Here is a 24,732-nt window from a genome sequence, read left to right on the forward strand (position 1 = left end):
TCACAGAATGAAGTTGTTTTATTCAATGTTGTGTTGCTGCTTTGAGCGGGTATTTAAGACATTGTAAAGTCCACACTCGGGCCTATTTGTAGAGCAGTCAGGTGGTAAATCTATACAGAGTCTGGGTCATCGCTGTCACTCCCCTACTCAAGTAGTCAATGTTGTAATTAAATAATAAATATAAATATACAACATATTTACGTGAAGCACACAAATTAAACCTTGGTGGGTGAGTGAAATGTATGTGTTAGAAAAGCTAACCGCTATTTTGTGACGAAAGAAAAATAAAATTTGAATTTTGCGAGAAATTTCCAGATTAACGTTGCCATGGTTACTACCCATAACATAGTTGTCCCTTGGACAGAATCTGTCCTAGCTCCGAATAACCAGCCAATCCGACTGCCGGATTCGTACCACGTGGGTGGTGTCAACGTTTCTAACGCAAATTCACCGCCACCTTGCTCTTAGTTACAGGATCCAGGCTGAGCAGTGCAGCCTAGTGTTCTTACTCTAAAACCCTAATCTTAAAAAAAACAAACAAACGTCATCACACTTTACAACTTCTGAGCCCGTGGAAATGTTCAACCGCATTCTCGGGGACATTGACGAGGATCCCTTCTTCTCGTGAGTTGGTTGAAATGTATAATGTAACGTGTTCATAATGTGTTTGGGGTTCTAACTGGAGTTTGTTCTCCTAATGCATCACTTAAATTAAGAGCAGAAACAGTTTTTTGTGGGAGTAAAAATAAAAAAATCTTAAAAGTCCATCCCTCTTAATTTGCCTTTTAAAACAATATAATGCAATTTAATATCTTAAGGCGAACAGCTTGTCAGTTGTTTTTCCTGGGCTCTGTTATGTTGCTATCAGTCTGCATTTAGCGAGTAATTTTAAATGACGTCATCATAAACTGTCATCGCTACATTTCATCGTAATTGTTATGACATGAACTACATTTTAACGATTTGAATGTCGGATTATTGACACTGTTACTTTTGTAACCCGCTGCGGTAAGGACAGCTACAGATTGTTTTTAATAAACTAACGTTATATAAAACGCGTGTTAATATACATACAACAAATAGTCTATGTGTAAATAAATATATTAAAAGATTTACATTAGATTATTTGGCAGACGATTGTATCCAAAGCAATTACGGTACAAACAAGCAATATTGTCACTACGTTGTTTTATTTTAGGCTACTAAAATGTTAGGTGACCACACATGGTAAAATCTAAAATAAACAAAGAGATAATGCACTGTGATAATTCTGCGCTCGAAGCTTTTTCCAAGCAAAGCCGAAACCGAAAAGTCGCTCCCTTACGTACTGGATAGGCACACTTTAAAGCCAGTTAGCCTTAAAAACTTAAAAGGCAATTATGTGCTGTAATTGATGGCGTCGTCGATGACGTCATAATTTACAACGTATAAAAGATAACAAAAAGCCATATACAAACAATGATGCATATTATTTATAAGCTAAATGTTTTGAGGTTTGAACAGTGTTTCTAGCTGAAAGTATGCCAAAGTAGTTAGGCGGCAAACATTTGGCATTCACATTCACAGTAGATAAACATTCTCAGTAGATAAACAGTTTTTAAAGCAGGTATGGTGGGCTTACTTTATTCTTTGTGCTGTGTTCAGGATCTTTAAATAGGTCTAAGATGGTCATAGTCATTCTTAAATACAAAGTGTAAAGTTATTTTCATACTTTTTTTTTATCTCTTGGGACGTGCACAGTCCTCAGCATCATCTTGCAGAATTGCTTAGAAGTCCTTCCGCATCCTCTCCTATAGGGATCCTTTCCGTGCTCACAGGGAGCATATGAGGCAGATGATGCGCAGCTTCTCAGAGCCATTTGGCGGGCCCTCAATGCCGAGTACAATGGATGGGAGAAACCGTGGTCGAGCCATGACACAACATCCTAACTCATCACTCGCACTGAGAAACGAACATAGGGTGAGAACATTTTGACCTATGTGGGATAAAGCCCTTTCATCAGCAGTTTGTTCATGTTGTTAGGCCTTATGACCCTCTCTGTCCACTTTTCATGAGCTTATTATTGTAGAAGATCCATGTTTGGAGGAAGTGCTGAGTTCACTAAGGTTATAGTGGAATCTGGCCAATGACAGCTTAACTGGAGCACCACTTATTATGGTATGGGGATGTGAGTTTCTGGTTTAGTGGAAGGGCAACCCCCATGGCCTCTGTGGACCGTTATATCGAGTCCTCAGGATCCCTATTTATAGTGCATTGTTCTACTGACACTGCTTTCTTGGAAATACACTTACTAAAGCTCACTGCTTGGAACGCAGAGAATTCTGCTGAGAAGAGCAGCTGTGGAAAATGACACTTTTATTTTGATAGCCTAGCCTAGTTGTCATTTTGACTTAAAATTTCGTTTATCCTCGAATAAGTTATTGATCGGCTTGGCTTCCCCACAACTCTTGTAATTCATATCCTTTGTTGCAATGTGTTGTCAAGGTACCATTCTGACATAATTTGTGCAGGCTTCTAAAGAAAAGACAAGCAGATGGGCAGGGGATCGTTTTCATCTGCCATATTGCACCCGTTAACCTTTCCCACATCACCCCTCAGCTGCTTATCTATCTCTGCTAAGTCAAACTTTGCCTCTGTCACCTGCTTTAATCCCACTACCACATGGGAGCTTGTATTTTTATCCTTGATAATTACTTTCATCAGACGCCTAGCTTCAATAGGCAGCAATCTGTTTCTCTTATTAGCATTATAGCACTAACTACCCACTGAATAGGGCTATGAGTACTAAACTAATGACCTCAGAGAAAGTGGGTGAAATGGAAATCCAGTGTAAAATGCTTTCCAACCAAATTATTTACTAAAAAAGTAGGAATAAGAATGTGTTTTGACACTATATTGTGTACTAATGAGTATGAAAATGCAGCATCTTGGTCCACAGACGTAATTATTGACTGTTTTGAGATTTTGGGATATTACAGTACAAGGAATTCAAGAAAGATGAAATTATGCAAGAAGGTTTTCCTTATTAGTAGAATAATATAAACAATGATCAGGTTTTGTAGACTGGCGCTTCTCACCCAATGATAGCTGGGGATAGGCTCCACCCACCCCCGCGACCCTGAACAGGATAGGGTAATGGATGGATTTAGTTTTTTTAATCAATCAAAAGCCCACTAACAGTCTGTATGATAAAATGCGTTGCATTAAGACTAATTGAATCACCATGGAGCTCCACTGCTTTTAGCACATAACTCTAATGCTCACACACATTTATCTGAAAAAAAGGGTCAGTCTTGTGGTGCCGAGCAGTAGTCAGAGGGCTGATGCTCTGCAACTGTGTTGTGGGCTTTACAAAGACATTTGTATAGACGTCATGGACACTGTTTTCTCGTTGTTGCTCTGTTAGTCCATCTGCTTGGCAGAATGTATCCTGGCAGTGCTGGTGCATTAGCTGTTAGATGAGAGACATTTCACTCTCGTACTGCTCTCCAGTATCACAGGCACAAATGTGTGCACTCAAATACATATGTAAACCCACACAGAATTAAAACATGCTCACAAGCACAATTACACACAGCCACAGGACATTATGCTGGCATGCTCATGCATCAACTTGGAAATGCACACACATACTTCCCACATAATGCTAGATAGCTAGTGCTTCTAGTATTAGCTTCCTAAGCGTTACAGTCCCAGTGGGAAAACAGGCCCCATCTTCCCTTCCAAGCCTGCTTTAAGTTCTCACATTTCCCATTTTCTTGCCAATATCCAATACCTGGTTCAGGTCACCTTTTAAAGCATGCATTCATCTGGACACTTGTTTATTAAGGCACTGTTGAGTGACAGTCAAGCAGTTGGTGGCCCTAAGGCTGGGAAACAGTCGTAACTAGAATAGGTAGAGCTAATATCTCCTTTGTTGTGGATTTATGCAGCCTTTTTAAAGCTTTTAAGATTTCACTACCATTCTGACCCACAGGAAAAATGAGGTGTAAAGTTTACTACTGCACTTACACTACTATTAGTCACCACCATCAGATTTAATGCCTTATTATCTCTGTGGTCTTTGCTTTTAGGAGTGCAGATTTAACAGGTGCTCCACAAACTGGCTACAGTATGCATTTGCAGCACAACCTCAGTTTTCCTTTTAAGTATGAATCATATCTACAATACATGTCCCCTATGGTGTAAACTGATCTCTCTCCAAGGAGCAGGAGCAGCGTGCCTCAGTGGGCTTAGTGGCAGGTCTAATATCAGGTTGAGAAAGAGAGGGAAAAAAAATCAGAATGTCAATCTTCAGTAGTCCAGAAAGCCTAGAATAATGTGTTACTCACTGTTCCTTGTTTTGCACCCTCAGTCTCCCCTTTGCTCGACCCTAGTCTAAATATAATGCTGCCAGATATGTAACTGGCATTTATTAGTTCATAGATGCCAGTCCGGGATAAAATTGGCCACGAGGCTTCATAGATATTGGTAGGGGGAACATTTTACATCAGCTTGACATTTGAAAAGAGCTGAGCGAGCAGCCTTGGACTTTTCGACCCCCTGTTAGATCCCTGCCCTGGCTGGTCCACCCAGCCCACTGCAGCCTTTCTAGAATGAAGCTCAGTTTCAGTGTTAAACCCCTGCTAATCTCTAGCAATGTGACCCAATTACGCATGGAACACAAGTCATTCATAACCCTACTGATTATGCACAGTACGCCTGCATATCACACCTCCAGTAAATGCATACACATATACACACACACAGCAATGGGATGATTATTTAGGCCGAAAAGGTCATAAACGCCTGCAGTGTTGGCCCAGAGAACACATTGTCTGACTGAAGGCTGCAGGCTCCTCCCATTGCAAGAAACGATTCTATTTACATCTATGTGGAGCTCTGTATGTACAGGCCTTAATGACGACGAAAGAGAAGCTTACAGCTTACTGGCAACAATCTCAAAACAAAAAGTGTACAACTTTCCTGTGTGTATGTTTATATCCTTGTATTCATGTACATTTACCATACTATGCTGTCTTGCTAAACTAATATCAATTAAATCTGCAGGATATCAGCCAGTCAATGTTGCCCCTTGGCAGTTTTGATAGCACGGTCAGTAGAGTCCTCTGTTGTTATGGGCTTCCTATTTAAACCAATACTGGCCAACTGCTTAGGATAACCAGCTTTGCCTTTACTGATTGACTAAAAGTGGCCAAAGTGTTTCATTTACACTGACAATATTAGATTATTTCTTATCATATGGCCAGTAAGTTGCTTGCTGAGGTTTGCAAATTCAACTTGGAATGCATGGTGCTTTATGAGATCTTCTTTTGACGTGCATGACTGATTTGAGTGGTGAACAGGGTTTTTCAAGGCTCAGAATTAGACAAGGATGTTTCACTAATATTACCCTACAGAAACCAACCAATTCAGCTACTTTATGTAATTTTCAAATATAGAACTGTGACAGAAAATCACACAAGATAAAGTGATAAAATGTGAATGTCCTGGATACACATGATGATAGCATATTTTGCATGCTCTACTCCATGCATGTTTGTTTCTGTATATGATGGAGCTGTCTATAAGCTGACAGTGTCCGCTGACTACTCTTGTCATTTTGTGTTTGTGCAGGACATGATGCTCAACCCTTTTGGCATGGTCGACAACATAATGACCAATATGAGAAATAGGATGGATGAAATGCACCGAAACTTTGTGAGTCACTTCGCCAGTCATTTTGTCCCATTTTCCTTTTGTTTAGCTGCTTTCTCTAATTGTTGCAGCACATAAAGTGTATTTGCCTAACTGTGTGCTTTTTTTGTATGTTTCAGGAGAACATGTCGACAGATCACAACACCCACTCGTTCCATTCCTCATCAGTCATGACATATTCAAAGGTCGGAAATGAGCCTCCGAAGGTTTTCCAGGCAACTTCATCAACACGGCAGGCCCCTGGAGGCGTAAGTACCCCATCAGCAGCCGTTAATATTAGCATTTGCATTTAGGTTTACAAAATTTACAGTTTTTCATGGACCAACTGACGACTTTAATATTATTTTATCACCAGATCAAAGAAACCCGTAGAGCAATTAAGGACTCTGAGAGTGGTCTGGAGAAAATGTCAATTGGTCACCACATTCAGGACAGGGGACATGTTCTTGAGAAGAAATACAACAAGAAAACAGGAGAAAAGGAGTTCAAACAGGACTTTCAGAATATGGATGAATGTAAGTTAAAGCAAGTCCAATTATGTCTTGCAAGAGCTATACACACCTGTTCCCTAAATGTGGAGGGTCCAGACATATTTGTTGCAGTATTAAATAATCTAACTCCATTAAGGATCATTGCAGTTTTTTTTACATTGGTAGTCAAAATCTGTACCAAGATTCACAATATTTAAAAAGCAATAAGGGTTAATGGTATCATGGGTTTAAGAACATCTTTTAGCACTTTTTTAGATGTTTGACTTTATTTGTTGTCAGTTTGTTTAGATTGCACACTTTGAAGTTTTTTGATAATTTCAGCAGCTCCTTATTCAACCTTAATAAACAAAATACTGTGTAGGTCTTTCTAAGCTATTGGTCCACAGGCAGAATGTTGTCTAATATGATGCTAATCCTCCACCCCCAGCTGAAGCACAATCATTTGATGATGAGTGGCAACAGAAGGTGTCCACCTTCCAGTCATCTGGTCCCACATCCCGTCTGGAGGAATCCCGACCACGAGCTGTTCACCGGGCAGCCCTCGCTGCTCCTGAGCAGCCACGTAGGTCAGTATTACATGCTCAGACGTTGAGATATTGATGACAGGCCAGAATCTGCACTTCAGGGTCAAATGACAAACGAGAAAGAAACACTGATTGTATACACATACAAGATTTAGTATGTTATAATACTGTAGTTAATTCAGCTTTTGATCTTACTTTTGTATGATTGTATTTTCCACAGACACCAAACCAAGGGCAAGTCTGAGGGTAAACACAACAAGAAAGACTCAACAAAGCAGTAAAAACATCTGTTTATGTGCTCATTAAAGAGTTTCAAGCATCATACACTTCGGTGCTTTTTACCCACACCCCCACATTATTTAATCAACACAATAGGCAGAATCAGATCAAAGTGGGCCAGATTTGGAAAAATATGACAATACATTGCTCATTGTCCAAAGCCTATTGCACAATATGATAAACGACTTGCTGAGAATTTAATCCAATTTAAGATGATTGCCCGATTATAGTGCATCTTTATGCTGTTCAAGGGTCAAATCCATCTTCCTACCTCGCTTTTAATACTTTAAATTAGAGAAGTCTATGCTTGAGTTTGAAACAATTAAGATGAGAAGATACTATAGGAAAGTGTATCTTTATAGGTCTCTGCAAGTTTATTTTTAGCCTGTAGTCGCATCAACCGCAAATCAATCAGTTAAATGTAGAAAACAAACAAATGTTGTGTGGTATGCTTTGAAAAGTGATTTACAGGAAGTTGGCTGGCTGTAGAACATGCAAAACTATCATTGTAATCCTGGGTCAGTGCCTCATAGAATATTTCATACAGGAAACTAAAAAGGGTTATTATAATTTTTTCGGTATGTGAGTAGAATTTGTTCTGTTTCTTACATTGTCATGACTCAAGACACAAAACGTAGTGATTTATTGACAGCTTGAAATCCACTGATGCACTTAGACAAAGTCTACATTTCTCTTTTTGTAATTATATGGTCTAATAACCAATGTTCTAGATATGTATTTTATCTTCTGTAATCTTTGTAAAAAGAAAAATACCCTTTTTATATTGTTACTTTGGTTTCTCTTGTTTTTCATCTGATGAGCTGTTGCATTGCATAAACTCCTCTTCATCTTGATTATTCTCAATATTTTGAGCATGTATATTTTTTCAAGCTTAAAACAGGGCTCTGTGGACAGTCTGTTGTCTGAAAATAAAAATCTGTAAATATGAAGATGAATGTGTTTTTTTTTTTTATCAGTCCAGTACCAAGTACATCCTAATACCCCCCCCCACACACACACACACACACACACACACACACACACACAAAAAAAAAAAAAATTAACTATGACGAATAACTTAAACAACTGTGTTAATGTAGGTCTGGTTTATGAAAGTGTGAGCCTGTATTGTAAGGATCCTCCACTTGTGCCTTGTGACCCAGGGTACTATTTTTGGACCTTGGCACTTGTCAGTAACCCAGATTGGCCTGAGATGTTACACAGCTGCAAGCCCACCAGGTTCCCCTCATCGGCTCATGCAAGAACCTTCATTAACCCCTTAGCTTCGAGAGGTTATAGGAATGGACTAATATATACTGTAACTCAGCAAGGATCCAAGTTTTGGTTATATCCTCATTCAGTCCAAGAATTGAGAACATAAGAAGTGGGATTTATGTTATGGTTATGGGACAAGCCTTTCTCAGTTACTCAAGTTGTTGAAAATCAGCTGGTTCAACTTAAGCTCTATCATTTGTCATGTGACACAGCAGTTTACTCCTAAACTTGTCATAGACGAAAAAAGACTGAAACCTGTTAATGAGCTTGTAAAAGTATTAATCTTTATAAAAGGACTTTCCTAACAATATTTACACTTCCACAAATCCCATATTTATGTTTCCCTGGATGTTTCCAGGCTACACTTCTGTTACCCCTTTGAAATCAATGCTACCACTTCAATAGGAGGGAGTAAAATGTCTTTCATAGTTTCCCATAAATAACAGAGCTCAATGCACATTACAGCTTTAACTGAAAAGATACATTAGTCTCCCTTTTACTACTTCTTCCAGATCAGAACCCATTTTTATTAGCCAAGTATTCAAGCCTTCAAAAAGAACCTTTGAGTTCCTTCCCACATGCAACATTTTCGATTTGAAGTAATAAAAAAAGATAAACAAAAAACACCACAGAATATAAAAAACACACAAAAACGGAGTTAAATTTAACCTTAAACAATTTATGTTGCCAATTTTGTAATATTAGCAGGTCAGCTAAGGAGGTGCATGCATTTGCATACAGACAATAGAGAGGTAAGAGCATGCAGACCTGAGGTTTTCCTGTTCTGATAGTCTGAGGCATTAACGTTTCCCAGGCTCATATAATGTTTTTACTGCAATCTGATATAAAGGCAAAATTAAATTGTATGGTAAGCCTTAAACAAATCTTACAACTTTTATGTAAAACCAAAATCAAGCTGTAGAATTATTATATTTTGCTGTCAGTACACTAATTGGTATTTACCTTTTTAAACCATGCTTTAACATAACATCATCAATTGAAGATGTTATTTTGAGGCCTTTCAAGAAAACATCAGTATCAGAACACTTAATATTTAATGCAAATAAACTACAAAAGTAGCTGGCAGTTATAACTCTGCCACCACCTACTGGTCATCTTAAAACAGGACTGTGTCATGGATATTTACAAAGTTTACAAAAAAAAAAACTAAACAAACCCATGTTAACCAATATACAGCATCTTGACATATGCTGTGCAAATTTGGATGTGAAGGTAAAGTGAGTCTCTTTCACAAAAAGTCACCAGGTGCAGGGGACAATTTTGAAAAGTCCAAATCTACATGATCCCCTGAGGTTGTCCCTTTCCTGCAATCTTCTTGGAACACTCCAACAAAGCGTTGTGGATATCTTTGGCACAGGAGATCTGAGACTTAATCATGCCGAGGTACTGGGCATAAGACATGGACTCTGTCTGCACTGTGTCTGGCTTGGTGGCTGTTGGGACCAGGTTGGGTGAGTGTTTGGCACTGTCGATGCTCTGAGAGAGACACTCGTAGGCCAGTCGCTGCACAAAGGAGACAAAATGTTAGGTTGTGTATTAACACAGTAATACATGTTTTTATAGGTGAGCAAAGGCGATAAAAATGAGGTAAAACATGAGGTCATGCAGTAAAAACTTTACTGGGTAAAATTCACTTCGAATATTAAGATAAATATATTATATTTCTAAGCACAACTGTTTGAGTCTTACCAAACACAGCTCCAGCTGATCGCACAGAGCGTAAAACTCCTCTAGGCTTTTATCAAAGCGCTGAACAGAGGCGTCGCTGCTTTTACTAAACCAAAAGAAACGGCAGACATAGACTATTTAAAGATTCTAACGTTTGACCATATGTATTATCTATGCTTTGAAAACAGAGACAAAAGAACTAACACATTAAAACCATGAAGGCGTACGGAAATATTTCACATTACTTACATGCCGTTGTCAATTGATGTATTATGAGCCAAATTCAGAGACGCAATCTTCATCAAATTCTGAAAAATATAAAGCACATTGGTATAGATTGTTAATTTATTTGTAAAAAAAAAAAAAAGTTAACGTTACAGCATGTGAACCCTGCACTTGTTACCAAACCAAATGTAGCTATTGTGACTAAAGTTGAGGTGTGATGTTATGGGCACGTTCAATTTATGTGTTGTTATGGCAGTTAATTACCTGCAGACTCTCTTTTAGCTGAGGGATAAGCATTTTAAATCTATGGACTGGGTCAAAATCTTGCTGTTGACTCAATTGCTGTTGTTGTTGTTGGATTGAAGTAGCCTGTGGTAATCCAGGTTGAGACATCGGAGCGCCAACCTGCTGCTGAGAAGCCATCTTGACCGACTGCAGGGACCAGACAATCCGGAAGAGGAATATAATATCCGATTTGCAACTTTTCAAACTAAAACCTATACTAGAAAAACGCAATGTTTAAATTAGAATGTGGCAACTAGTCAAACTATGGACCTATACTAAAACAAATAATTGCATATATGATTTATCTGTAAACCATGTACTTTGTATATTTCTGTTTACTTGTCCGCCATTATACAGTTCAAGTTGAATTTCAATGTTGGCTGCCAATACATAATGCCTTATATTTACTTGCATAACAGTGAGATTGTTTACTTTTTACACAGTTCTGATGTTCATATTATTAAGTGGTTTGTTTGATTTGCTTTATTTGTTTTGTTGGCTTATTAGTTTTTGTTTTTTGTTTTGTGTGTACCCTAATTATCTAGAGTTGGGAATTCTCGTGGTTTTCCTGAATGCAGCAGCGGAGGAGGGCAGAGGGCGGGGGGGAGGCTCCTGCAGACGCTGTTCTCTGGCAGAAACCCCGTAGTGCAGCACGGCAGCGCCATTCGGTAACAGCAACAGTATCCAAAATGGCAGGAGCTGATGGAGACGACTCTCTTTATCCTATCGCCGTTCTCATTGATGAACTGCGAAATGAGGATGTTCAGGTAGTAAAGAATAGCATCGAATCGCATTTTATTACTGTACAGAAAAATAAAGCTGTTTTGACGTGATTTTTTAGGCGTGCATCTGATTTCGATTTAGCGATGCAGCCAATCCGCTAATGTTAGCTAACTCAGCCAAGGCCTATTATGGATTTTCTGCCGGGCGCACCCTACTTTGCCAATCAATGTCAGTTGTTGTGAGGAATTATGACAACGTTATTAGGGGACATTTAGGGCACTACTTGATATAATGTAGGTTGGTTTGCCTATGAACTGAAATGAAAGCTAAAGGTGAAATTGCTTTATTACGTCTAACCAGCTAAAACCGGGTCATCAGCCCTTAACGCTGCTAATAGTCAGTAGTATGCTCGCTAACGCTAACAGTTAGCTGAATGACGCTAAAGAGTACAGTCACAGTAGCCGCAGTGGACAGAGCTCCCTGATACTATCCCTAGCATTTTCATAAACTATCTTAAAAGTATGTCATGCCCATGTGAAATGCTGGCCAGCGTTAGCTAGCTAGCGTTCCCGATGATAAAGATGCTGTCAGTATCTTAAATAGTAACGTTAACTATTGCTCACGTCTAGTAAATTCCCTATGTGTTTGCTTTGTACGACGACGTGTATCTTTTTAACACTAAAAACACTAACACATTATTAAATATGCTTAAAACGTCATTATGAACGCTTTGCTAATCCAAGAAATGCTCTTTTCTTTGTGCAGTTACGACTCAACAGCATCAAGAAGCTTTCCACTATTGCTCTGGCCCTGGGAGTAGAGAGGACTCGCACTGAGCTTCTTCCTTTCCTCACAGGTAAAACGTCATGTCATCCCCAAAGAAAATCGGGTCTGACGTAGAATCCATCACATCAGTGTAATTTTCAGTATGTTGTTGGATTGAAAAGTGCTGGATGAGTTGTACTTTAAAAACTGTTGCAACTTGTGTTTTCATAACCGAATTCATATTGTCACGTCTCATTTTTTGATTCCATAGACACTATCTATGATGAAGATGAGGTGCTGTTGGCCTTGGCTGAGCAGCTTGGCAATTTCACTATGCTGGTAGGAGGGCCAGAGTACGTCCACTGTCTCTTGGTAAGTTTATTAGCAGTCAAGTGAAGGTTGATGTGAATATATGCCTATGTTAGATAAGTTAAGGCAGTCATTGTGACTTGTGATTATTGACTTTGGACTTTTCAGAGGATTCCTTAATTAGAAAATAACTTAGCTTTCATTTGATGGAACTTGTGAGATAAAATGTAAAAGTGCTTGCCTAATTTTAGAAAATAACACTTAGAAGATAATTGTCATGTGTAGATTACCTAAATGAATTATAAACCTAATTCCTACTTGATACACAGCCTCCTCTGGAGAGTCTAGCTACAGTGGAAGAGACAGTTGTCAGAGACAAAGCTGTGGAGTCACTGCGGAAGATCTCTCAGGAGCACTCTCCAGTTGACCTGGAGGTCCATTTTGAGCCTTTGGTCAAGCGGCTGGCCAGTGGTGACTGGTTCACTTCTCGTACATCTGCCTGCGGCCTCTTTAGTGTCTGTTATCCTCGTGTCTCCAGCACTGTCAAGGCAGAGATTCGACAGTAAGTAGTTTCTTAGCTAAAAAAAACTAATTTCAGTGCAGTCGGGTGGTTTGTGGGTTCCTTTAGGAGAAAAATGTAATGTGGTTTGATCCTGCATTTAATTTTGTGTGGTTTGAAAAGTATTTAATTATTTTGTTTACTTTAATATCTAGGCATTTTCGCACCTTATGTTCAGATGACACTCCTATGGTGCGTCGTGCTGCAGCATCTAAACTTGGGGAGTTTGCCAAAGTACTTGAGCTGGAATATGTAAAAAGTGACATAATTTCCCTTTTCACTGCTCTGGCCTCTGATGAGCAGGTGAGTGTGGGCACTTGTCTTCCTTACTTATAACTTAAACTGATGTTCTGCTGTCCTTGTGGCAGTTAAATCAAAGAGTGGCCATGCTGATAGGAGCACTTTTCTCCTCCAGGACTCAGTGCGGCTGCTTGCAGTGGAGGCTTGTGTCAGTATTGCCACTCTGCTGCCTCAGGAGGATCTAGAGACCCTGGTCATGCCAACTTTGCGCCAAGCTGCAGAGGACAAATCCTGGAGGGTTCGGTACATGGTGGCCGATAAATTCTCTGAGGTAAGCAGCAGACTTCTTTCTATTTTTTTAAAAATTTCCCATCGTCCTGATGAAATGAATACAGTCACATCAAATTATGGCACTGTTTGCAATGTCCTGTTTTCTGTACAACCTAATTATGAAATGTGATCAGATCTTTAACCCAAATCACATCAATACACAGATTATTTCTAAACTGACAAACCAGGCATATTCTTTTCTTTTTTTCTTTTTCAAACACATCCATTAATAATACAAAAATATGTGGATACATCTATGGCAAGACTAGGCTTCTGTAACTTCTGCCTAATGGAGTCAGGCATTGGCAGACCTGTTTACCAGTCAATAAAACTGATGTGAAAACAGAGAATGGAAGTTTAATTTGAACTACCGTGACTTGTTGTTATCGGGCAGTGTCAACTGATGTGAACCATTGAGACTGAGTTTCCCCTAGAAAATGTTTCAGGCTCAGCGGCAAGAGCATAATAGAGGTTTTACGAACACACAAAAATGTGGGTATTTATTTCTCATGCAGCACCTTTAAATTTCATGTAAGAGTCAAGTAAAACAAAGTGAATATTAATAAGATCTATTTATTGCACGCAAATAAATTTGTCCTGTATGTCTCACTGGGGGCCTCAATTAAATTCCTCTGGGATTTTCCTCCTCTAACAGGCTGTTTATGCTGATGGGATATATAACAGAATAATCCTGCCCGTTATGAAAGACAGTGTTTAACCGTCCTATTTTTATAAATATTGCCTTTTTTTGGAGAAAAGAATTATAATAAAAATAAGTTTGAAACTTTGCTGCCTCCATTTAAAACTTTGTTTTAAATTTATGAGACCAACAAACTGGAAATTACGATGGGTAGTCAGATATGTCAGATTTAAACATAAACATCTGATCAATATATGCGACTGTGGCGCAGGAAGGTAGAGCGTTTGTCCACCAATCACAGTTGTTGGTTCAATCCCCGGCTCCTCCGGTCACATGTCGAAGTGTCCTTGAGCAAGACACTGAACCCCAACTTAGTTGCTCCCGGTGAGTGTTGGCCAGCTGCATAGCAGCAGGTGTATGAATGTGTGTGTGATTGTGAGTGTGAATGGGTAAATAAGCAGTGTAAAGCGCTTTGAGTGCCAATAGGTAGAAAAGCGCTATATAAGTGCAGACCATTTACCATAAATGAATTTGCTTATGCCTGGAATTGGTTTAACTGGACAAATGATATTGTTAGACCCAGTGTCACTGCTCTGCATCGTTATTGCTGTGTAATGATCAGAAAAGACTATTTGATTTTTCTGATTTTGGCCTAACTGTTCTCAATAACGATGGCCTCTCTCAATTCACTCACTGTTACTTTACCGCTGCACGGCTCTGACTCTCACCAAACTGAGGAGGAGGGGACGTTTAAATGGTTCATTTAATGACAGTAACGGACAAATCATACAACCTTTAGTAAGTCAATAACATCTGTATCTGCAACTGCTGGTTCTCATACTTCAAGTAAAAAGACAGAAGTGGATGTTGGACAGGCAGTGAAATTTGGCCACAACATCAACAAGAATGGCACTCATTTTATGATCTAGTTATTGATTTGCATATAGCTGGAAAGTGATGGAGTAATCTAAAATACCTAATATGAAAACATCATTGCAGTATGGTGGAGGAATAATAATAGTTAGAGAGGAAGCTGGGTGATGCAGCAGGACAATGAGCCTAAACATCAGTAAATCTACAGAATAGATTTCAAGTCACAAAATCCACCTTGTGGAGTTGCCCAGACAGAGCCTAGACCTTAATGCAACAGAGATGCTGTGGAATGACCAGACATCCTAGGCATATGGCTGAGGTGATGAAGTTCTTAAAGAAATAATGATCAAAAATTCTTATTGAATGTTGTTATTTAAAGTTAGATTATTGGTAGTAGGAACTTTTTTTTTTTTAGGTTATTGCTTTGTGGCAACTATTTTATCTCTCAAAAGTAGGGGCACAAGAGTGTGTGAGAAACTAAACTGAGTATTAATTGGTCTCAAAGTGTATCTAGTATAACTAGGTGATGTAGCTCATGTGTAAACTATGCTTAAAGATTTGTATAGATAATGCATTGGTGCACATCATACAACACTCCTTTTATGAGCTATGGTGTGACATCCTCTGAACTCTGACATACAGTACCTCACAGGTTTGTAACCTTTCCTTTCTGAAACATCCTCTGTAGAATGGTTTGTGTACATTTCCACATCTACATCTTTATTCTGGTTCGAGTATATTACTAATACAGATGACCGATTATATACACTTTTATTTGCATTTATTATACACACTTCCCAACCTGTCAGTACAGTAGTTTTTAAAGTAAATTTTCATCTTAATGTATGTTAGACATGGCTATTGTGACATGTTGATTTCTCTCGCAACATAGCTACAGAAAGCAGTTGGGCCAGAGATCACCAAGAATGACCTGGTTCCAGCCTTTCAAAATCTTCTTAAGGACTGTGAAGCTGAAGTCCGTGCTGCTGCAGCCAACAAAGTCAAAGGTTAGTACATAAACACTCATTTCTAAAATTAAGCCTTATTGCCCAAGGGAGGCTTACTTTTTTTTTTTAATTGCACAAGTTAAATTGATGAGAATGCATCTCCCAATCTTATCCAGTTTGTTCCATACTTTGTTGACAGTTTATTCTTCTTTCCCATACCTTTTTGGTTAGAGTTCTGTGAGAACCTCCCAGAGGACAATCGTGAGCAAATCATCATGACTCACATTCTGCCCTGCGTCAAGGTAAAAAAATTAAATAACACATTGTGATATTTCTCTTCATTGTCTAACCTCCTCTGATAAATATACTTTGATTTCCTAAGGAAAAAAAGCTAGTGCCCTTCTGTATCTTTTTATAGTCTTTGCTAAATCAAATGTGCTAAAGTGGTGTGAAATCCACTTAAATGAAAAATCTTTGGTTTTGGTAATTATTTATGTATCAACTCAAATGGTGATATTTCTAGTGTTGACAAATGGGGCATGTAAAAGGAGTGAAGAAGGGTTTTATAATTTATAAAATAAAATGTTTGAAAATGATTACAGTTGCTTTTCTAGGCTTTATTTCTTATGTAGACCTCAGTAGCTAGTTATAGTGATAGTTATAAAATGTTAAAACTGATCAAAATTATGTAAACAGAAAACAAGATGTAAACCGAAATAATTTTTCAAGATATTGGATGAGGCGACAGACTGGCATGTTCTCAGAAAACTGTAAAACCACACAAGTAGACTGCATTCACACATACACTACTCACAGGGAAATTAATTTGACCTTCTCTAAACTTTTGAATTCACATGTCCAACTGTTCAGTGTTTCAGTACTTACTGCATAACGTTCTGTTCTCTAACGAACTATAAGTCGATCAACTGCAAAAAGCACAAGATGATTCATGGATCATGTCTGTTCCTTCTTGATCATGTCGACCACTAAATATTCTGGTTCAATGACAATTTGTATTTAAACAGTGCTCTTTCTCATCATGCTGTTCTCATTTTGACATGAGAACAAATAAAACCTAACAAGATATTGAGACACCGACATTTTTTGTTCTGAAACTGTTGGCTTCTGTTTCAATAAATAGTTTGAGATGAAGAAATTATCATTGCATTCTTCTACTTAAATCCCCTACTCTCGTGATATAATATCACTTTACCATGAACTTACATTTGACTTACTGTTTTGTGAGCAATGTACATGCTTTAATGGATGTGGTCTCACGCCTGTTGAGATGCATTCAAATATGCACGTCAGTGTTGGTCAGATTTTAAACAGCAGGTGGCACTGTTGTTCTTTTGTTTTTTTCGGTTTCACAATAAGTTTAGTGCTGCTCATTTAAAATGCACGTAGTTTCAATTTGTTGATTTATTTTTCTTTTTATAATGGGAGTGTTATTAGAGGCATCAGGTGGGTAGACTTTTACTAAAACCCCTGTAAGTCATTTAAATCAATCTGGAATGAATGAATCTACTTCATTATGTATTTACTCACAAATCAATCATGTCTTCCTTGTGTCATGTGTTGAGAATATGACCCATATTCATATTCTTTGTTTATTAACATCTTTGAAGTGTATTCTATGCTGATCGCTCTGTCTTTTGTATGTCCTTCCTCTTACCAGGAACTGGTGTCGGACACCAACCAACATGTGAAGTCAGCCCTGGCCTCAGTTATAATGGGCCTTTCGACCATCCTGGGCAAGGACAACACAATAGAGCACTTGCTGCCCCTCTTCCTGGCTCAGCTCAAAGACGAGGTAAAGGAAATTTGCCTAATTTCTCTTGCACTTAGTACAGCTGGCTTTAGAAGTTGTCAAGTGCTGTGTCCCGAGTTTGTTCCTATTAAAGGCAGAAGCTGTGTATAAGGCATCTGGGTTTGAGCAACCTTTTTTGGCCTTCGGTGATCACCATGTCTGATAAATTTAAAGCCACCAAGCTGCAGTGACTATAAGTACCTGGTGGGCACCTTGCGGGGTAGGTGGATGAATCTTGCAGTTGTCAGCCAGAATGAGACCATACAATTAAAAGGGTAAATTGCTGTTTCAAGATGAACACATATTCAAATCCTGAAGGCAGTGTAACGATAAAGGTTTGCTTGCTGCGTTTTGATTTTGTGTACTACAGTAAAAGTATGTATTAACTGGATAAAGTAGGTTGAGCAAGGTTATGGTTGTGCCTGGTCGTAATGTACAACGGTTTTGTAATGAAATAGACAGAGGATATATTTATCTTGCATTCTTGCGACAGTCAGTTAAACATACTTTTCAAACGAATAAAAAAACCTGCAATGGAGAAGTGAGTTTTTGAGTGTCCATTATGCAACAATGAGCTGGGATGAGCAGAAGCCCAGTCGCATCAAGTCGAGTAGATATATTTGGGTGATTTAGTGTCAAGTATATTCAAAGGTATATAAAAGTTTTTGGAAGGCATGAGCCTGTTGTTTCACCAACTTCTTTAGACCTATTTAAAGATGGCCCAGTTTCCTCATAGCAAAAACACAAGATCAAGAGTGTCTAGTTAGATTGCAGTCCAAACTGACAGCTTCGAATCAAAAAAGTTCAATGAATTACGGGGCATCTGTCAGGATAGATTTAGAGGGAACAAGACAGAGAAAGTTATTTAGTTGGTTTCTCTAACTTGTTTACATCTAAACTCTTTTCTTTATTGATAAGCCTGACTGATAGTGCCACAATATCCTGCAGACAATTTATTTTAAGATGGAAATCCCAAAAACTTGATTTAGCTTCGCATCAGGATTAAATGAGATTTGACGTAGGTAAGTTTTGTCTTGTATCTGATAAAGGCATTCTAATGACGACACTTTTTTTTTCCTGTGACAGTGCCCCGAGGTGCGTCTCAACATCATCTCCAACCTAGACTGTGTGAATGAGGTGATTGGTATCCGTCAGCTCTCCCAGTCACTGCTGCCGGCCATTGTAGAGTTGGCAGAGGATGCAAAGTGGAGGGTCCGTCTCGCCATCATAGAGTACATGCCCCTTTTGGCAGGACAACTGGTGAGTCATTGAGTCTAGGAAGACAGCTGAAACCTGAATAAATTGTGCTTCAGAGATCTTTCTAATTAGTACCATGCATGGAACCATAAATTGTAATGTGTACACAAACATATTTTACCATCCCTGATTTGGAGGGAAAGTATCCCAAAAATGGCTATAGCTATTCTGTTTCCTCAGGGTGTGGAATTCTTTGATGAGAAACTCAACACCCTTTGTATGGCCTGGCTAATTGATCACGGTAAGGGTTTTTATTTTTTGGCATTAAAGTTTTTTTAACTCGGTGTGTTAGATGTCATGCCACAAAATGCTGTTTTGTTTACACGTTTGCTTTATTCTTTAAATATTGGTAGTATTTGTTAATTTTTGGTCTGTTCTTACAAAACCATAACCAGATAGAAATCTCTTAAATCCTGAACCACCTTCCTGGGGAGGAAGCTCCAAATCCCTCTTTCCCACAGTGATCATTTGGTGATCTTTTGTTGGCCCTTAGTACTTTGCAGCTGCCACAATACATTAGCAAGTTTTGCTATATTGTGTTTTGTTTCACATTTCAGCAAGGTTGCATCAGTTTTTAATCTTTTCCTTGGGGCTGTTCCCTTTCAGGGGTCGCCACAGTGAATCATGTGCCTCCATCTAACCCTGTCCTCTGCATCCTCTTCATCCTCCAACTAACTTCATTTCCTCTCTCACTACACCCATAAATCTCCTCTTTGGTCTTCCTCTGGACCTCCTGCCTGAAGATTGGAGGCTAAGGGAATAGTGAGATGTGACAGTCTAAACCTGTCTGTCACCATGTACCTCCTCATATTAGGTCGTGAATAACTTACTAACTCCATGCACAGTGTAGGCAAAGGACAGAGTGAAAGACGGCTACATTCTGTGGTGCTTTTGACAAGTCGTAATAAGATAAGAGCATAATTGTGTTGCTAGTGTGAATTTATTTTGCCATGGGGCAATTGAACTGCTCTGCTGCACCCTACTCTTCTCTTTATTACTTAAACATCTTAATTTAGATGTGTTCCTATAGGCCCCAACCTCCGGTTTATGATTCATGTCCAGATGGAGTGTATGAAAGAAGTGAGGATTATAGTGGGAGCATTGTGGCCTCAGTTGTGACTGTGTGGCATTGACTATGGTTTATATTGCACAGGTGAGGTAGAAGGGCGGATTCCCAGAATATGAACACTGAGGTCAGGCTCAGCACTGCCCGGACTGACAGGGTCATGTTTTTAACAGGATGGAGTATATTGTGATGTTGTGAAATAAAATCCACAGTGGTTTAGAGGCCATGTATGCATGTACTGGTCTCACTCGCCTCACGATCTCCCATTGATCACACAGTCATTTCTGCTGGGTTTATGTGTCCACATATTAAATGTGTCCTGTAACTTAGTAGACTGTTGCATGTGTGCATTCCCTCTGTCTGATTCTTTCATTGCAGGGCAAAAAGAAACAGTTTACTCTACTTACTGTACTTAACAAAGTTCCAGAAAACATCCAAATACCATTTTGTGTCAACTTCACACATATAGTTGTCACTGTGGTTGAATTTATTGCTTAGACTGTTCCCTTTAGCATTTCCCTTTACACAGCACTTTAAACTATTCTTAGTCAATTACCCATATTCAGACACTGTCTACCCATCGTTTCACAATACACCCTTCTCTATTTTTGTAGCTTTGAACACTGTCCTTTGTTACTTTTCTTTAGTAAGTAGTGTTCACATCTTATTCATGTTGAATTTTCCAATTAGAGACACATGCATGCTGCTGAGGACAAAGGGCCAGTTGGGTTACATCATTGGAATGCTGTGTGTGTGTGTGTGTGTGTGTGTGTGTGTGTGTGTGTGTGTGTGTGTGTGTGTGTGTGTGTGTGTGTGTGTGTGTGTGTGTGTGTGTGTGTGTGTGTGTGTGTGTGTGTGTGTGTGTGTGTGTGTGTGTGTGTGTGTGAGAGAGACTGGCTGGGGTTAGGGCTGTGCCACCCTTATATAAGCCCTTGAAAGAAAGATGGTTAGAGAAATCTGTTTTACTTACTATCTCAGATTTATTTATTTTTTTCATCATTTAAGTATTTCACATGACAAACAAATGGCTTGATTTATAGTCCTGTAATATACTTGGAACTTTACATTTACCAGTTATACTGAGATTCTTTCTGAATTGCATTCTGTGTCAGTATTGTGCTATTTATGTCACATACAAATTAATCTATCTAGATTATAATGATCATATTATCCAAGAAGATGCTGAACAACATTGCCAAACAGATGGGAGCCACACAATGTCCTCATGACCACTGAGACCTGAAAAGCAACTGAAGAGTCACCAGTGACAAAATATAAATTTCTCTTCTAGTGTACGCCATTCGTGAGGCGGCCACCTGTAACCTGATGAAGCTGGTGGAGAAGTTTGGGGCTGAGTGGGCTCAGAACACCATCGTGCCCAAAGTGCTGGGCATGGCCAACGACCCCAATTATCTCCACAGGATGACCACTCTATTCTGTATTAATGTGAGTCAACAGTATCCTGTTCCCTGTTCCATTCACATGCTCTTTTGTTTAATTCCTTGGAATTATTTTTAGTCCCATTACTTTGTCCTATAGTCAGTTACTCTGAGATGTTGTCGATAGTGTCATCCTTGTTGACCGCTGTATTGTCTCCTAGGCTTTGTCAGAGGCATGTGGTCAGGAGATTACCACTAAGCAGATGCTACCAGTGGTCCTCAAGATGTCCAATGACCAAGTGGCCAATGTACGCTTCAATGTGGCTAAGTCCCTTCAGAAGATTGGTCCTGTCCTCGACAGCAAGTATGTTGTCTTTGCAATTTCTGTCGGACCTCTTTTCTCGCTAAAGCCCCTTTCACACGTCCTCTGGAATTCTGACATTCTTCTGACTTGTCCAGAGGGGGTGTATGTCCCGACACTATCTGGAGTATATCCTTCCAGTCCCCCTAGTACAAAGTCTATATTATGTGTGTGCAGCACACTATTCTGTCCAATTTATGTCAGGAAATTTAGAGCAAGCCAACGGGTGTGTTGATGATGCCGTCTCTATCACTCGTCTGCTGTTGTAGTGTCGAGTTATAGAACCTTATTTTGTGCATGTGCTCTAAACAAAATGTAGTTTCCCACAGCCAAAGTTTTCGATCATGTTTTGCCTCATGTGCACTGAAATCAAGTGGAGTTTCAGACGAACAAAACTGTGCTAACAAATTGTGCCATTAAGATAAAGTCAAGAACACCATTGCCACTTCAACTACTAATGCTCGTACTCTGTCTTTGCCTCAAAGTGCCCTGCAAACAGAAGTGAAGCCAGTGTTGGAGAAGCTGGCTTCAGACTCAGACATGGATGTCAAGTACTTTGCCCAGGAGGCAATCAGCTGTAAGCATTTTCCTCTTCTTCTGTCATTGAACACAGAATGACACAAATCACAAATGACCTGCATTCTTGGTTTAATCACATTTTTATTTCCTTACACAGTTCTGGCTCTAGCATAACCAACCAACATGGCTAAACCCGACAACCACCGAAACCAACAACGCAAACACTTTTACAAGATAATTTATTGATGTTCAGGAACAACTGGTTAATGTATAGAGAAAGCTGTTAACGTTTGTTTTAGCCTTTTTTCTTTTTTTTTTTTCTTCTTTTCTTTACAGTTGAATCGTAGTCCATGTCCAGGCATAGCACAGGCTTCTTTGTTAACCCTCCTCTTTGCTGTAAATGGGTGCTTTAATAAAGGCAAAGTGTGATGAATTTGCATTAAGTGGTGCATGCTGACTAATGTGCTACTGTACTAACTAGGCATTGCTAAAAAGAACCCCTCTCACATTCCTTCCTCTTACATCCTTGGACACTGTTGTACTTGAGCCACAGTCACTGCAGCATACCACATGTCTGTGTTCGCTACCTAGCACCTCGGGGCATGCTAGCTCTCTGTGCTGCTGCACTTTTTTTTCAGTGCTAAGCATAAACTTTGAGCAGCAGATGGTGCAACAAGATGTTTATTTTGCTGAACTTCCTCTCGAATCAGGCCTTTGATAGAGCTCCTTTCCACTGGTGTGGCTCTACTGAAAAGTCAGTTGGTCTAGTAGGATGGTTCTTTTTCCCTAACAAACAAATCTTGGTAGGGAAATATGTCTCCGAAATGCCTCGTAATGTTTTATGCACAAAGCTCTGAAATTTAAATATTGAAGTGTACGTTACAGCATGTAATTGGATGATGTGATCAAACGATTGCACGTACGACTCCATCTGGAACAGTGTTTCTCCTATCAGACTAGCCGTCTCTTCTGCACTGTTTGTTCTTTGCAGCACCACAGATTGAATTGGTTAAACAAATGAATTTCCTCAGCCCAGTGTAATAGGGACCAGCTCTGACAAGTGTTGCATATAATTAAGCCTCCTTTAAATCCGCAGTGATTTTGTTGATGTGCACAGGTTGGAAGTAGCCATTGGTTGTGAATTTCTGCTACATTTTGTCAACATTGCTCTTAATCTTTGTGCCAATGATCAGCAGTGGTGTTTTCTTCTAGTTTGCCTGGATAAACAGTTTGTACCTGTCTTGTTCCGTAACGAGACATTGTTCTTCTCTGTAAGGGACACTTTCTTTTCTTGGACATTAATGGGGATTGTAAAGCTAAATAGACTACAGCCGTCGGGCTTATGGGGTGTGATAGTCACCCAGTTTTCCCTTAAATTCATGCCAAGTCCTCCACTGTACATGAGATTTAAAGCATATGGTCACTGAACGTTCACAACGGTCTTTGCTTATAAATTTCAACACAATGGAGAACAAGTGCATGCTTTCAATGAAAGTGGGGCAGGGGGGCCGCATGTATGTAAGGCTGCATAATGTTTTATTATGGGGTGGGAGCTGGGGTGGGTATGGGCGGGTTGAATAAATGTATCGTCTGTGTTGATAAAAGAAACTTTTGTCTTTCCCTGAACTGCTCCTGCTGTTCCCTTCTCCTTCCCTCTTATTTTGTTCTCTTGAATAAACCTTGATTATTCATTGTCCTGTATCACAAAGACTGTGCTTTTATTTTTATTTTGAATTTTCTCCACAATTGGGATGCTGTACTACTGTATCTTGATCCAAATAAAATAACACAAAGGAGCTGGTGTCACCTGCTTTTGTAAGTATCTATTTAAATCAAGTTCTCGTGTCACTGCACTTGGCCTGTTTGCTACGTGACGAGCAGCAGGACTTGAACAGTGTTTAGTGAGAAGTTTATTGAGTGTAACATTTCCATCTGACTTGAAGAGAACGAGACAAAATGTCAAAACCTGATTAGCTTCCAGTGGGGATGTTGCTGTGAAAGAACTGAGGTGACTAGGCAACATAACACCAACAAAGTAACCTTTTATTAAAGTCGCACCAAGTCAAACATAAACAAATCCTATTTTTAAAAAAATGACAGGTTTACACAAGTTGTCTGAGTCATGTGTTTTTTCCCTATGCGATTGTTAAGTAGCAGCGAAACTAAAAATCTATTCGCCCTCAAATCCATATTTGTGCACTGCAGCAATTTGTGTTTATCTGCACGTCTAGATATTAGGAACTACATCCCGTTCTTCTTTATAAAACTACTCATACTGTCAAACTTTGTATCCCCACTTCAGGTCTGAACTGGACCTTGACAGGTCTGAGAATTCAGTTTTATAGTCATGTGCATTCGTCATTATGCTTGGGCTGATTATGTTGTTGGAAAATTATATAAGTTTCTGCAGCAGGTTTTCCCAGAGGATTTCTTTGCTTTTCAGTACCTTAATTTCCTACTCAGTCTTCACAAACCTACTTGGGCCTGCT

At 39.2% G+C, this 24,732-nt stretch overlaps 3 protein-coding genes across 5 annotated transcripts; 2 read left to right on the top strand and 1 right to left on the bottom strand.

Moving 5' to 3' along the window:
- The first annotated feature begins 463 nt into the window (after positions 1-463).
- mlf1 (myeloid leukemia factor 1) lies at positions 464-7,941 on the top strand. 3 transcript variants are annotated; one of them, XM_067506732.1, is made up of 8 exons: positions 464-624; positions 1,797-1,959; positions 5,050-5,094; positions 5,617-5,700; positions 5,817-5,945; positions 6,053-6,212; positions 6,616-6,754; positions 6,933-7,941. In XM_067506732.1, exons 1-8 carry the CDS (start codon positions 578-580, stop codon positions 6,991-6,993), a joined length of 828 nt encoding a protein of 275 aa, XP_067362833.1. In that variant the 5' UTR covers positions 464-577; the 3' UTR covers positions 6,994-7,941. The 3 variants fall into 3 exon arrangements, with proteins under 3 accessions (XP_067362833.1, XP_067362834.1, XP_067362835.1); XM_067506734.1 differs by having other exon boundaries at positions 468-624; positions 1,741-1,959; XM_067506733.1 differs by lacking the exon at positions 5,050-5,094.
- Positions 7,942-9,302: 1,361 nt separating this feature from the next.
- On the bottom strand, positions 9,303-10,636 carry med29 (mediator complex subunit 29). Its single transcript, XM_067506735.1, has 4 exons — positions 10,445-10,636; positions 10,205-10,263; positions 9,977-10,061; positions 9,303-9,790 (listed from the first exon to the last, which is right to left on the bottom strand). Exons 1-4 carry the CDS (start codon positions 10,601-10,603, stop codon positions 9,563-9,565), a joined length of 531 nt encoding a protein of 176 aa, XP_067362836.1. The 5' UTR covers positions 10,604-10,636; the 3' UTR covers positions 9,303-9,562.
- Positions 10,637-11,073: 437 nt separating this feature from the next.
- Positions 11,074-24,039, top strand: ppp2r1bb (protein phosphatase 2, regulatory subunit A, beta b). Its single transcript, XM_067506723.1, has 15 exons — positions 11,074-11,232; positions 11,954-12,044; positions 12,225-12,325; positions 12,592-12,824; positions 12,977-13,124; positions 13,237-13,392; positions 15,797-15,911; positions 16,083-16,153; positions 17,530-17,664; positions 18,748-18,921; positions 19,099-19,159; positions 21,276-21,430; positions 21,585-21,727; positions 22,210-22,301; positions 22,401-24,039. Exons 1-15 carry the CDS (start codon positions 11,155-11,157, stop codon positions 22,415-22,417), a joined length of 1,770 nt encoding a protein of 589 aa, XP_067362824.1. The 5' UTR covers positions 11,074-11,154; the 3' UTR covers positions 22,418-24,039.
- The last annotated feature ends 693 nt before the right edge of the window (positions 24,040-24,732 follow it).

The sequence above is a fragment of the Channa argus genome, chromosome 6 (assembly GCF_033026475.1).
Source record: "Channa argus isolate prfri chromosome 6, Channa argus male v1.0, whole genome shotgun sequence".
Taxonomy (NCBI): domain Eukaryota; kingdom Metazoa; phylum Chordata; class Actinopteri; order Anabantiformes; family Channidae; genus Channa; species Channa argus.

Excerpts from the sequence above, each read along its gene's own strand:
- mlf1 (XM_067506732.1), top strand. The coding sequence starts at position 578 with ATGTTCAACCGCATTCTCGGGGACATTGACGAGGATCCCTTCTTCTC. Across the intron at positions 5,701-5,816 it reads ATGAAATGCACCGAAACTTT|GAGAACATGTCGACAGATCA; the intron begins GTGAGTCACTTC and ends TGTATGTTTCAG. Across the intron at positions 6,213-6,615 it reads CTTTCAGAATATGGATGAAT|CTGAAGCACAATCATTTGAT; the intron begins GTAAGTTAAAGC and ends CTCCACCCCCAG.
- med29 (XM_067506735.1), bottom strand. The coding sequence starts at position 10,603 with ATGGCTTCTCAGCAGCAGGTTGGCGCTCCGATGTCTCAACCTGGATTA. Across the intron at positions 10,062-10,204 it reads ACATCAATTGACAACGGCAT|TAAAAGCAGCGACGCCTCTG; the intron begins GTAAGTAATGTG and ends CTTTTGGTTTAG. Across the intron at positions 9,791-9,976 it reads ATCAGCTGGAGCTGTGTTTG|CGACTGGCCTACGAGTGTCT; the intron begins GTAAGACTCAAA and ends TCCTTTGTGCAG.
- ppp2r1bb (XM_067506723.1), top strand. The coding sequence starts at position 11,155 with ATGGCAGGAGCTGATGGAGACGACTCTCTTTATCCTATCGCCGTTCTC. Across the intron at positions 17,665-18,747 it reads TGGCTCAGCTCAAAGACGAG|TGCCCCGAGGTGCGTCTCAA; the intron begins GTAAAGGAAATT and ends TTCCTGTGACAG. Across the intron at positions 18,922-19,098 it reads CCCTTTTGGCAGGACAACTG|GGTGTGGAATTCTTTGATGA; the intron begins GTGAGTCATTGA and ends CTGTTTCCTCAG.